This window comes from Bubalus bubalis, chromosome X (genome assembly GCF_019923935.1).
Source record: "Bubalus bubalis isolate 160015118507 breed Murrah chromosome X, NDDB_SH_1, whole genome shotgun sequence".
Lineage (NCBI taxonomy): Eukaryota > Metazoa > Chordata > Mammalia > Artiodactyla > Bovidae > Bubalus > Bubalus bubalis.
The window spans coordinates 132,700,847-132,715,604 of NC_059181.1; the positions used below are offsets into that span (position 1 = coordinate 132,700,847).

At 37.8% G+C, this 14,758-nt stretch overlaps 1 protein-coding gene and 1 non-coding gene across 10 annotated transcripts in view; one reads left to right on the forward strand and one right to left on the reverse strand.

Moving 5' to 3' along the window:
- TENM1 (teneurin transmembrane protein 1) overlaps positions 1–14,758 on the reverse strand; it is a 918,261-nt gene that overhangs the window by 636,635 nt on the left and 266,868 nt on the right. For all 9 annotated transcript variants that reach the window (XM_044937195.2, XM_044937198.2, XM_006065013.4 and 6 more), the window contains one exon: positions 7,201–7,479. In XM_044937195.2, coding sequence (XP_044793130.2) covers positions 7,201–7,417 — 217 coding nt within the window. In that variant the 5' untranslated portion in view covers positions 7,418–7,479. The remainder of the gene's footprint in view (positions 1–7,200; positions 7,480–14,758) is intronic.
- TRNAW-CCA lies at positions 10,080–10,151 on the forward strand. Its single transcript has one exon. It is a non-coding gene; the product is annotated as a tRNA-Trp (tRNA).

Sequence of the window (14,758 nt, forward strand, 5' to 3'; positions counted from 1 at the left end):
AAATGCCTGGGTCCCACCACTAAAAATTCGGATTTAATTGGTCCGAGGAGCAGTGTTGGCACTGGGATTTGTAAAATCCCAGGTAATTTTAATGTCCAACTAAGGTAGAGAATCTCTGGTCCAAAGCCAGCAATGACCTTCTAACGGCCTTCTTTTTTTTTTTTGCTTTTTCTCGATTTTCATTCTACTTGTTGATTCTGAAGTCTTTGTTTAGTCACCTCTTCCCACTGGAAAGCCTCTCCCCTTCCCTTTGATTCTTCTCTGACATCTCAAAACCAGCCTTTATCTTCTACCCATTATTTTCAATTCATAGGTCTCTCAGGGTATTATATTTGGCATTCTTTATTTTTCACTGTACATCTTCTCACTGGATGATCTTTTCTACTCTTGCTACTTCAGGAACCACCTATCTCTAGATGATTACACACACCCCCCCCCCCCAGATACCATTTCCTTGACCTCAAGATCTAAATGTGGAGCTATGTCTGCATACAGTAACAGCGCTGGGACCTAATGTCACACTTCCTGGGTTCCAACATCCCAGGCCTGTTACTTAATATCTCTGTAACACTGGGCAAGTTATTTAGCATCTCTGATTCTCACTTTACTCGTCCGTAAAATAGGGATAATAATGATCCCAACCTCATAGCATGTTAGGAATGTTAAATAACACAGTCCATCAAAAGTACCTGACTCAGTGCCTGGTGCTTAATAAATGTTAGATGTTTCACTTATAATCATCATTATCATTCCACAAGCAGAATACATGGTTCTAGACTCTCATGCTGCTGCTGCTGCTAAGTCGCTTCAGTCGTGTCCGACTCTGTGCAACCCCATAGATGGTAGCCCACCAGGCTCTCCCGTCCCTGGGATTCTCCAGGCAAGAACACTTACATATACCACTTTTGTAACATTAATCATATAGCGGTGCTGTAGCTAGTTTATATCTACCTTCCTAAATGTCCTCTGAATTCTTTGAGGGGAAAGACTGCTTTTCGTTCATCTGTATCTTCAGAGTTTAACTTGGCAGACTTGGCACAGATAAGCAGACCACAGATAGGAAATAGGTTTCATCTCCCTTGCCAGCTCTAATTGATTGACAATGTTTGCACAGAATAATGTGTAGATAAGGATGTGAGGCCACAGTTGGGCTCAGCAGGAAAGAGTTCCACGATTTGATTAGGGACGTTTGCTGTGCTACAGGTAGAGGGTACAGTACATAAATGCCATGGATATTCCATAGCAGTTTTAGATGCTACATAAATAACCATTTATCGATTAACTTTTCATAAACAAATGACACTAGCTGAAAGACATGAACCAGGTGAAGTTGTTGCTAAATAACTTAGTTTTCTCTTATAGTTTAAAATTTTGGGTAGTCACTATAGATTTTTATGCTAGAAACTTGTGACAACTAGAAGCATAACATGCTTACAGCAGGAAATTCATCACAGGTAATCAAATGTGGTTGAAATTTCATTTTACAGGCCTTGCTACATTATTTTACACCTGCCATCTGTGATATTTCCCATATAAATACAGATTTGGAGACTGAATTCTTTCAAGATTTTTGTGGGAACTGTTATCCAAACTGTTTAGATATAAGCCAACAATAGTTTATACTACTGATAAGTGCTTGAAATTAGAGTCAAGATGTGCTTTTCAAATCTGGGCTTCTGTCTACGCCTTGAACCCACAAGTGGCAATACTGTTTGAGCAGCTTCTGCTGTGGGATGAAGTAGCTTATTAGTCAGGGGCAATTAGGAGGAAAATAATAATCATCTGTGCCCATTTATTTCACGATGAACTTCATTCACCTAGCAAAGTACCTGGAACACTTGACACTAAATGAATGTTTAATGCATAAATGAGTAAATGAAAAAATGGATGGAGGGATGGATGGATGGAGGGAGGGATGAATGGATGGTTGGAGAGATGGATGGATGGATAGATGGGAGGATAGGTGGATGGAAGGATGACAGATTAGCTCTGCTTCCATGTAATTTTGGTAAATTCAGATTGGCAATTTTACTTTCTTTCCACCAGATGGCGATAATGTGAGATTTAGGTTTAGGTTGCAATACAGAAAGCAGAAAAACAAACAAAAACCGTATTAGGAGAAAGAGAAGCCACAAAAGAGAGGTTAAGAAGGAAGAAATGAAATGTTTGTGTCAGATGCAGTTCTCAAGAATCTATGATCCCGTGGGATTTTTAACAGCTCTTCCTCATACCATTTGTTATGCATGGGTGACTTTCATTCATAATTACTTTTCAGTAAAGCAGCTATATTCAAAACCAATCTTACTTATTATAAAAATCATAGGGCAATTCTCATAACTAAAATTATTATCTTTGATTTATATATCCACACATTTTCATTCATTTTATAATCATTTCTTAGTTAATTGATGCATCACTTGGAAGTGAGGCTGCTTGGGAACAACTGCTAGCCTGTGTGCCTCCAGGAAATGTACCCCAGCTATTAGACCAGCCAAAAACCATATAAAATAAGCTTGCCTAAGGCTCATTCATCCTATTAGCAAAGAATTGTGTGTAATATTAGATTAGGTCCATCTCTTCATTAGAAAGCTTTTGGAAAATAAGAAAACTGGTTTTAAAATCCAGTGCTCTGTGTACATAGTGGGGGTGGGGATGGGTTCTGCTTTTTTGGCAAATAAAGATAAGAATATGAAGATTTAAAATAGGATCAAGTATTTACTCTTATTAATATTTCCCCAAGCAAGTCCTGAATTGCATGACACAGTAAGTTCCCTAAAAAGTGAAAAAAAAACAAGACTCAGAAATATTTCATTATAAATATTGAATAAATATTGAATATGATATAGCATATCATTTGCCCCTTACTAAAGAAAATCAGAACACAAAGGCTTTTTAAACCTCCTTGTAAAACCTTGGTCACTGAACACAAAAGAAGCTGAAAAGGATTTCAGGGAAGCAAATGAAAGGAAACTAACAATTACTGAGTTCCTAAACACTTTCACATTTATGATCACAATTGATCCTCACAACAACCTCATAATGTACATATGAGAGGCACTGTAGCACAGTGAACAATGGAAACTTTGGAGTCATAGACTTGATTTCCAATGCCAACTCTTACTACTTCTTGGCTGTAAAAACCAGCAAGTTATTTCTCTCCGAGCCTCAGTTACCTCATTGGTAAACTGGAGATAACATCTCATCTCATAAGGCATTCATGAGGAGTAAATTTAAGTATCCAGTAGAGCCCTGGAACACAGCAGGTACTACTCAAGTTTTCTTTTATTATTATTGCTACTTTTATTTTTTCTATTGCGATTATGGTATTGATGATGATGAAGTCAACTCTGCAGTCAACTTTATAGGCTCAGAGAGCTGAGGTAACTTGCTTAAGGCTGCACAGTTAGTGAGCTTAGAAGGCATCTAGCACAGTGTCTGATACTATAGCAGGAGCCCAGTCAAACTTTCTTCTTTCCTATCTTAAAACTCAATGATTTTCTAAGAATTTTATTCCTTAAAAATAATGAGTCAGGTCACCTCGAGCTAGTTTGATGCAAGATGCTACCATATATTTGCGAAAATCAATAACATTTTCTTATACATAAAGGTATACATGGACCAAAATAACACAGAGGATTCCAGACTTCACAAAAAAAAGACAACCGGGGGCCCACAATTTTGCCAGATGTAGGTTAATTCATTTATCCTCTCAAGAGACACATATGTTCCCTCCTGGGTGTCTCCAAAGATCATGAAGTCAATGACAAGAAGACTCTAACTTTCTAAACTCTCACTTCCTGGATCTTTATACTTGACATAAGTCAATACAGCAAATGATGGTGCTAATTAAAATAGGACTGTTTATTTCAGTTCATGGATGATAGATTTGGGTTTTGGTCCTTAATTTTTTTCAGGTCTCATTCTACACATTCTCCCTGGGTAATCTCATCCATCTCCAGGCATCTCCTACTATATAAGACATCAGTGAACTCAAGTCTATTTATTTCAACAGTCCAGATCTTTCCTGAAGTCTAGACATACATTAACAACTGCTTGGCAGGAAAATCCACCTGGATGTCACCCAAGCAACTTCAACCTAACATGTTCAGAAAGAAACTCATTCCCTTTCAAACCCACTCCTCCTATTTTTCTTCTCTTGGTAAATGGATCACCATCCTCCCAGTTTTCTGACTTGAAATTCAGAATAATCTTTGACTCTGTTATCTCTTTCAAACTCGACAAGTAATCAATTACTAAGGCTTATCAATTCTACCACACTAATACCTCTTGAATATGTTTCTTCACCTCTACTGATACAGCCAGAGTTTAGACATTCATCACCATCCTTAGCCTGGGATAATTCAGTGGCTTCATAGATGGTCTCCCTGCATCCAATTTCCTCCAATTGCAATCAATCTTATACACTGCTGCTTACACATCTACAATACTCTTCTACACTTCTCATCCGAAAAATTATAAGTCATCAGGAAATTCTCTATTACTTAAAAGCTTTTTAAAAAAAATGTGTAAAGGAAAAAATGGAACTCCTAACTTGGGCATGGAAGACTTTTTGTGATATGATGCCATTGCACCAATTTTCATATTGAAATTTTCATCATGCTAAGTCTTTTCACAGTTTTATGCTTTTGCACCTGCTAACCTACCCTCTGGGCTTCCTTATAGCTCAGTTGGTAAAGAATCTGCCTGCAATGCAGGAGACCTGGATTCGATTCCTGGGTGGGGAAGATCCACTGGAAAAGAATCTGCCCTCTTGGAATGTCCTTTTCCTGAGTGTGTGTGTGTGTGTGTGCGTGTGTGTGTGTGTGTGTGTGTGTGTGTGTGCATGTGTGTGTATGTACAGTCACTCAGTCATGTCCAACTCTTTGTGACCCCATGGACTGGAACCCACCAGGTTCCTCTGTCCATTGGATTTCCCAGGCAAGAATACTGGAGTAGGTTGCCATTTCTTCCTCCAGGGGATCTTCCCCATCCAAGGATCAAACCTGCATCTCCTGTATTAGCAGGCTAATTCTTACCATCATACCACCTGGGAAGCCCTCGTCCTTTTCCTGGTAAACTCTTATTCAAATGTGAAAAAATTGATCAAATATCACTTTTCTATGGACCCTGATTCACCCATGTACTTCCATAGCAATTTATGTGTAAATGTACCTGCTACATTTAAGTGTAATGATTTGTCAGATGTCTATTTTCTCCACAACATTATGAGTTTCCTATAACCAGAAACTATCATGGTCATCTACATCCCAACCATCTGACTTGAAGCCTGACACATAGCAAGTGCTCAATAAAAGCTTACTGAATAATAATAGGCTATTAAAGAGAAATTAGGATGACATTTTAGAAGACAAACTTTCTCTCATCTCAAAATTTATTTTGAGCACAATGCATGCAGACAAAATCTGGCTAGGTCTTTATACTGACTCAATATAAAATCACTTATATTTTTAGAACAAACTGTCACCAGAAATGCATTCTTATTTAAATTCGTAACATTATTAGGTCAAACACTCTATACACTGATTCTGTAAGCCACAACTCACAATTATAAGTTCATATTCTGTAAAGACAATCTTATAGAGAAACATTGATGGTAATTACACATTGCTTAAAGCACAATAGAGCCAAAAAAATTCCTATATGAAAATATTTCCCAATTTCCAGTAACGCAGAAGAAAAAAATTACTCATAACAAAGTTGCAGTCTTCAGCAGACTAAATAAGGAAGGCTAAAATGAAGTTCTTGAAAAGACAGATATAAAACTTTTACCTAGTATGTTAAGAGCTAAAACATTAGTGCTTTTTTGCATTTCTTTTTCTTGGGGATGGTCTTGCTCCCTGTCTCCTGTACAATGTCACAAAACTCTGTCCATAGAGTGTCCCTTGGACTGCAAGGAGATCCAACCAGTCCATCCTAAAGGAAATCAGTCCTGAGTATTCATTGGAAGGACTGATGTTGAAGCTGAAACTCCAATACTTTGGTCACCTGATGTGAAGAGCTGACCCGTTTGAAAAGACCCTGATGCTGGGAAAGATTAAAGGCAGGAGAAGAAGGGGATGACAGAGGATGAGATGGTTGAATGGCATCACCGACTCAATGGACATGAGTTTGAGTAAACTCCAGGAGTTGGTGATGGACAGGGAGGCCTGGCGTGCTGCAGTCCATGGGGTCGCAAAGAGTCGAACACGACTGAGGGGCTGAACTGAACTGAACTGAAAACATTAGTAACATAGTTAATCTAAATATTTAGTGTATATCTAAATGTTGGTATGAATATCTCAAATTTTGGCTCAATTTAAAATTTTTCTAATGCAAGATTCCAATAAAGCAATTTTCATGTGTAAGAATTTTACATGATCTGTGGTGATCCCTGAGAATTTGCCTTTCTAATAAGTCAGTAGGTGATTCTGCTGCTGGTGGACCAGGGTCCATGCTTTGAGAACCATTGATCTAGATAATCAAATCATTTAAAAAAAAAATCTCCACACAGACTTATTTTTTTTTTTTAAGTAATCAGTGCCAACATCAGTATCTCTTTTTTTTCCCCTATGAAGTGAAATGGGGTCTAATACCACTTCTGTATCATCTGAAAACAAATAAGGAAATCATATTTCTATCTACCTGTTGTCTACTTATTAGAAACTATCTTGTCAATCTACAATTGAGAAACTAAGGTTGTCCAAAGGATATGCCCCACATCATGGCTTCCCTTTGGACTATGCTGCACAAGGTTTCAGCATTCTGTCGACAAACTTTCTGGACCTTTGCTTGGTAGTCTCCACTAACTTTTTACAGCTCTTTTTGATGCTGAAGATTTATTTGAGCCTTTCGTCCCATATAGGCAATGGCTTGAAAAGCACTTAGCTGTTTACTTTTCCTCTTACTATAAATTATTTATCTTTCAATCTGTAAATGGCTATTTGTAGGATTAAGCAAATTTTGAATGCTCTGATAAGAGGATTGTTGCATGCAAACTCATGCATAATCCGTAAAAAGCACATGTAACCTACAACCACAGTTAGGATTGGCATATGAAACAGATTCACTAAGCATATGTAAGAAGTATGAATTGTTAACCAATTAACATCAGCAAATTTGTTTCCAAAACATAAGTTTATGCACACAACCCATTCCCTAGTGAGAAATCATATTAGCTATAAAAATCCAATAAAAACATACCTTGGGTAGATTTCTCGACTTCTTTCCTCGTCCTACTCTGGCTGTTGTAATTCATCCTCAGCTCTTGGTTATATTCATGCAGAGTTTCTCTGGAGTTGTATGACTGTCTTGGTTTTCTTCCATCTTCACTCTCATCGGAAGAACTGGTATAAGCTAGGTCCATTTCATGCTTGACTTTTGACAGAGGCTGGTAGGGTTTGCAGTCTGTTTGTTCCATCTCTGATGAAGCAAGCTCAGTTTCATGAAAAAAGGAAGAGGAACTCCTTAGTGTAAGCAGTCCTGAAAGAGGGATGGAAAAACACAAGCTTGCTTAGATTTGTCCTTTTGCAAGAAAATGCATCTGGCAGATTCACAATTGGTCCTGATAATACTATCAAAGGAGGGGAGCCAAAGACAAACTGCATGACATGAAACTAGCCTGGGGCAATAATAACACTGTGTTCCATGCATACTTCATCAAGCATTTAGGATTAAGCTGGAGGTAGCAGTATCAGAAAACACTTAAGGTTAAAAAGAGACAGCCTTCAAAAATATTTGTAACGGAATGCAAATAAAGGACTGACTGTGTTGTTCTACGGTGTGTACATGTTTTTAATGTTAAAGTCTGTGGTCAGATTAAAAAAATATATATAAGATTTTAAAGTGGCCAGAAGTACAAATATTAACCCAGCACATCCTACATTTGAAATGAAAACTGGTAAGAGAACTACATTCAGAAAAAAACACGTTCTTGCCTCTGGTTTAATATTGCATTTAAGAAAGGGGCTCCGAGGAAGAGAATGAATCTGAGTTAGAGAGGCTCATGAAATAAAGTGTCCTTAAGGGGGACTGAGCTCTTTGTGTTCATATTGTGGCTTCTGTGCCTCGGGCTTGCAGAGCATTTTTAATGAGTTAGGTGGTGGTAAATTTTTGTTCTTCATAGTACCAAGAGGATATAAACAGCACTTCTAGTGAGTATAGTGGTGTAGAAACAGCAGGATCTAAATCGGGTTTAGAAATAGAAATTTAAAACTTCATGATAAATCATTGAAAGAAATCCCCTTCCCCACAGAACGCTGAGCTAGGAGTCATAAGGCTCTTAAGACCAGTAGAGGCATTATCCCCCTTACTGAGCACAGAGCGGTTTGAGCAGCTCAAACACCATCTGAGATGGCAAAGCCTTCTGAAAAGTTTTAAGTCCTGTAAACATGTGCTTATTTTCATTCTATATATTATTTTATCATCATTTTCCTGCACTGTTGCAACTTTGCAACTTGGCCCTTTCATACAATGTTAAAGAAACTTAGCTTGAAACCAAACAAGGCCATGATTTTATTTTGCAGTGAAAATGACTCCCTGATTTTTCTTCAGCTCTTCACCATATGCATTTTCAAAGAAATCTACTGACATCTGGATGGTGGCTCCTTTGTCACGTACAGTATCTCACTTTTGGGAATTTCTATCACATGCATAACAAAAAGAACATTGAAATCACTCTGTAAAGCTGATAGATTGACTGATGAGCATTCAAAAGTACGCAATGTTTCGTAGCATGAACAGTTTCACTAGTTGAGGCCTTAACCACATATTAAGGTCCTTGAAGGCAGACTCTGAGTCTTATGCATCTTTATATACCCCTTACCACTTAGCACTACTCTAGGCACATACATAGTAAAAACTATTTAACTCCTGAACCTACAAATTCCATAAGTGGTCTATGGAGGCCCCTTGTTTGCTTGAATTGATATCAGAGCTGAGCATCCTTGGAGAGAAAGCAGATAAATGAATATATACTGGTGATTCAGCAACAATCTAAGTTCATGCCTTCTTACATACTGAATCTAAAATCCTCAGTTCACAGCTCCAGCCTAGGTCCCTCTCCTGTGCCACAGACTTGAGTATCCAACAGCTTTCTCAAGGTATCTACTTAGATATCTGAAAGGTATCTCAAATGTATTGAGTTCAAAACTGAGCTCCTGATTCCCACCCCTTCCCCACACTTTCTTTCACAGTCTTCTCTTTCTTGGTAAAAGGCAACTTCATTATTCTGTTTGCTCAAGCCACAGACTCTGAAGTCATGCTTGATTCCCACCTTTCACGTCCCACATACAATCCATCAGTTCAACCTGTTGGTACTACCTTCGAAATATATCCAGAATCCAAAGGCATCCTCTACTTCCCCAATACCACACCAGAATTATTGCCAAAGCCTCCTAATTGATCCCCTGGTTTACACCATTGCTCCCTTATAGCACATTCCTCACACTCCAGCCAGAATGAAGCTTTTGAATCTAAGTCATATCATCTCTTTGTGGCTCAAAAGCATTATTGGCACCTTCAGTTCAGTTGCTCAGTCATGTCCTTTAAAATAAAAGCTGAAATTCTTACAATGACCTAGGTGAACTCTTACAATGTCCACCTCTCCCCACCCTAACCTCTCCAAACTCATCCTCTGATATTTCTTCCTATGTCACCCACTCCAGATGTATTGGGTTGGCCAAAAAGCTTGTTTGGGTTTTCATAAGGTGTTATGGAAAAACCCAAATGAAGTTTTTGGCCAACCCAATATTAGCCTCCTTGCTGTTTCCGAAAATACCAGGCACAATTCCACCTCAGGGCCTTTGCAACCTCTCATTGTAAACCACTAAAAAATGTCATTTCTCATCCTCCTTCCTGTCTTTCATAGAACTTGTCACTAAATGGTATACTGTATATTTTATTTGTTTATTGTCTGCCACATGGCTCTCCCATCGAAAATGCAACCTCCATGAAAGTGGATATTTTTATTTGTTCTATTCATTTCTATATTCCTAAAATGAGCACAGTGCCTTGTATATAGTACACATTTGATCAATATCTGCTAAATAAATTGAATAAACCAATGTCAAGACTTAACATCTTCCCTGGTGGCTCAGAGGTTAAAGCGTCTGCCTCCAATGCGGGAGACCCAGGTTCGATCCCTGGGTCGGGAAGATCCCCTGGAGAAGGAAATGGTAACCCACTCCAGTATCCTTGCCTGGAGAATCCCATGGATGGAGAAGCCTGGTAGGCTACAGTCCATGGGATCGCAAAGAGTCGGACACGACTGAGCGACTTCACTTACTTACTTACTTAAGACTTACAGAAGTGGCTAGAGAAAACGTAGAAATGAATAGACCACAGTCTCTGCACCCAAGGAACTCACAGTTGTAATACAAGTGATAACAAACAACTCTACTACAAAGTAGAATGGAATAACTCACCAAACAAACAAACAAACAAAAAAAAAAAAACAAAGTACTATCTAAGCATTAAAGATGAAGGTATTGGGAAAGGACTGCTTATTTGCTCACCACCACCACCATCATTACAAGCACTGAAATTCCAATAGGCATCTAAGGGCAATTTTAATCTCTTTCTTTCCAAGTTCCCATAGCATGTTCTTCAGAAGGCAGGCAGTTGTCTGGATTTTAGGCTTTGAAAGTGAAAGTGAAAATGTTAGTTGCTCAGTCATGTCTGACTCTTGGCTGCTCCACGGACTGTAGTCTGCCAGGTTCCTCTGCCCATGGAATTTTCTAGGCAAGAATACTGAAGTGGGTTGCCATTCCCTTCTCCAGGGGATCTTCCTGATCAAATCCTGGGTCTTCTGCTTTACAGGCAGATTCCTTACTGTCTGAGCCACCAGAGAAGCCCCTTGATTTAGCTACCAGTGTTCTTGCCTGGAGAATCCCAGGGACTGGGGAGCCTGGTGGGCTGCTGTCTATGGGGTCGCACAGAGTCGGACATGACTGAAGCGACTTAGCAGCAGCAGCAGCAGCAGCACACCATGAGAAATGTAACAATAACAGACTTCTGAGATGCATCATTGCAGCTGAAGATTGGACTTTCACCCAGAAAAGGAGACATTAATAACATTTATTTCACTTCACTTTAACCAACACATACAGTTCTCTGTTTATTAAAGACTGAAAGTTTACTGAGCAGGGGTGGAGAGCTATTTTCCACATAAGGTCATTGATAATGGAAAAATAACAAACAAGAATCTTATAATTAAAAAAATAATTAAATGTTTAATAAAATGTCATAATATGGAGATAAATAGGTATTGTTCTACTTTATAAACACACTTCCCAACTCTTACTTGCTCTTTCAGTGAAGTCTTTGGTTCGCTCTGCCTGGGATTAACATAGCAGAGATATGGTCAAAATAATACTCCCTGTTAAGTTTCAGTTGGTTATAAACTTACATCACTCAAACCTGTCAATTTAAATTTAAAAATGAAAACCATTTAACTTCTAATGCCTAACACTGTATTTTGGTTACTATGATTTATCATGTTAAAATCTCCTCTATTTTTACGTATAGAAATTTAGACATTCTTCTTTCCCTCAGTATATGTATTTGCAACACGAAAATGAGATGAGGAGAGAGAGTGAGAGATGCCTATATCCATTTTGAACCATTCTTAATGTTCTCATCACAGCTATTCACAGCTATAATCATTGAGTATAGCCTGGAAACAATCTTACATGACAAATTGGTAAAAGAAAAAAGAAAAAAAAACAAGAGAAAATAATCCTTCCCTGCTCCCTAACCCTCAACCACAATTTCTTATCTTAAAATTTACATCAGTGGACCCAGATGGCAGAAAATACATTCCAGTTCTCTTTAGACACATGATATGGAGGCATATATAACTGTGTGCCTAGAGCTGTGAAAGTATATAATAGAGATTTACTCAGGTCTTGAGAGACAGAGCTTGACATTACTCACAACTAGTTTACCTTTTGAAAATAAAAAGTGATAAAACATTAAGAAAAATATTAATATTTTAAATGTAACCATGTTTGAAAACACAATACGTCTGAAAAGATGCTGTTCTAAATATGCCATGGTAAAGAAAATGCTCATATTTGCTTAATTGTCTTTTTCATTCAGTGCTCAACATGGCATCCTGGAGGGCCACTGACAAGCCAATGTCATTTAGACATGATGATGGTATTGTCAACTCATAGGAAAACCAAATGTACATATAATGCAATTCACACCAAAATAATTTTTAATTTCTCGATTATTTTGATGAATAATAAACTTTAAAAAAAAAGCAACTGTGTAGGTAAAACACATGCTCCTATGTAACAGACTAAAAAAAAAAAGAAGTCAATTATCTTTCCTACTGCAGAAGATTCATCCTGATAGATCGCATAGTATAAATTCAAATGTCACCACCTGTGGTTTACCCTTGTGTTTTCCACTTTCTACTTGCTAACAAGATAAACTCCAAGGTGACTTCAGAGGAGACCCAAGGAGGTTCTTGTTTATTTCTTTAGTCACCATAAGGCTAGGGAGAGACAACTTGGTGTAGGGAAATTACTGGCCTTGCAATGGTAGGATTATCACAACCACAACGAAGCAGCAGCAGCCACAGCAGTGACTACCTCACAGCAGGTATCACGCCTACCAGTCACTGTCCTAAATGCTTTTCACATATTAATCTTTTCATTCTTACAGCACTCTATGAGGTAGGTACTATTTTTATAGCCATTCTATAAAGAAAACCAAGGAACAGAGCAGTTAGGTGACTTGCCCAAGGTCACACAGCTAGTAACTAGCAGTACAGCTGAGATTTCAATTCATACAAACTGTCTCCAAAGACCACACTCCATCACTGTTCCACTTTATCTTTCAGAAGAATACCGGGAAGAGTGGCCTAAGGTACACAACCTTCCCCTCTCTTGGAGCCTCTAGTTTATCTCAAGGTCATAGGAGATGAGATTATCTCAAAGAGCTCCTCCAACTCTAAAATCCCATGACTGTATATGAAATTGAAGGGAAATTTAGATCGACTGACCCAAAAAATGGTGGGTATATTCAAAGCCAAATTTGCACTCCCCTCCCCTCAGCTCCCTTTTCTTCCTTTCCTGTCCCTTTCCCTAACCCTTCACACTCATTCCAGTCTACCATAGGGTAGTGTAAGTAAACTATTGCTTTTGAATCCATGGGTCTGTGTATACATTTATGTGTTGAACATAACCTCCCTTCCTTTTTATCTATGCTGTTCTTTTCTTTCCATATTTTGTTCTTTAGCATATGGCTGCCCTCTCATATTGGAAAACAGATCTGTCCTACTCGTAGGAACTGTTCACAAGTTTGGGCTTTCACTAAAAAGGCTCACTCCACCCTAGAGAAAAAAACAAAGCACATTACCCAAGGAAAACAGGCCTTCTTAGCACACCAGACAAGAGGAAATGGGAGTACCAAGTACCTGGAGAACACCTAGCAAAGGGGGATAGTACTCTTTGAAATTATTATAATTTGTCTATAATAACGACCTTTTATTTTAATGGAGATTGACTGATTCAGAAAACATTGGACTTAGAAAGTGAATGTGAACTCTTGGCTGATTCTTTTCTCAACCTTCTTTGTTTCTCTTAAGCAAACACTTAAGTACTGAACTGTCATGGTGGGTGAGAATAGCTTTAAAAGTAGCATAATTGCATGAGGGAGAAAGCTCCCCTATAATCTTACCAGCCAAGTAAGAGTTACTGCTGCCACTCTGGCCCATTTCCTTACAGTCCTAATGTACACATATATTTTTTCATGTTCTTTATGTCTCTGTAGATGTTTTTCGCGTGTTTCTGTAGAATTTGTGTAACGATCATTTTTAATGGCAGTATAGTAATGGATGTATCATAATTTACACACCCATTCCCCTATTATTGGGAATTTATATTCTTCCCTTTCTATTTATAAGTATTATAACTGGAGGCATATAAAAATAATATGAACATCTTCAATATTTTTTATTATTTCCTTAGGGTAGATTCCAAGAAGTTGAATTAATGAGCCAAAAGGTTTGAACATTTTTGTGGCTTTGGAGGACTGTAATGACTTCCACTGCAGTCAGCAATGTGTGGGAACACTCTTCTTCAGTTGTACCCTGATCAACTTGGAGTATTTCTTTTTAACATTTATTTGAAATAAGTAAATGAAAGGATCTTCTTCCTTTAATTTGCATTTCCTTGATTATTAGTGAGGCTGGACATTTTCTCTGCATGTGTTTTCTAGTTCTGTTTTCTCTCTTGTGAACTATTTATGGTTTTTGTGTCTTTATAGACTGGGAACCTTACTGAGTTTTTTAAAAATTAAACTATATTGGTACAATAAAGCAAATAAATTAAGCCTTTATAATATTTGCTGAAACTATCTTTCATAGTTTGCTGCTTGCCCTTTTTATTTTTCCCCTCTTTAGATGAAGGAACATTATACTAAGAAGAAAGCAGATCAGTGGCTGGACAGAAATCATTTGCTTTAGATGTTTTCGAAAAATGACAAATTTGATAAAAGTAAGAGTCTTTCTGAAAACAATCTGTTAGTATCTAATTACACTCCAACTGTTTGATTGACTTAATTTACTTATATACCAAATAAATTCTAGTTTGATGGAATTATATTATTTTTAAAAAAAATACCTATCAATGTGTGTATGATGATATCATATGGCCTTTGTAACGGAACTGGCCAAGTATTATGGGGTTTCATGGATACTGTCATAACATTCTAGTAAATAAAAAGAGAAGTAAATCATCATTTTTCAGGA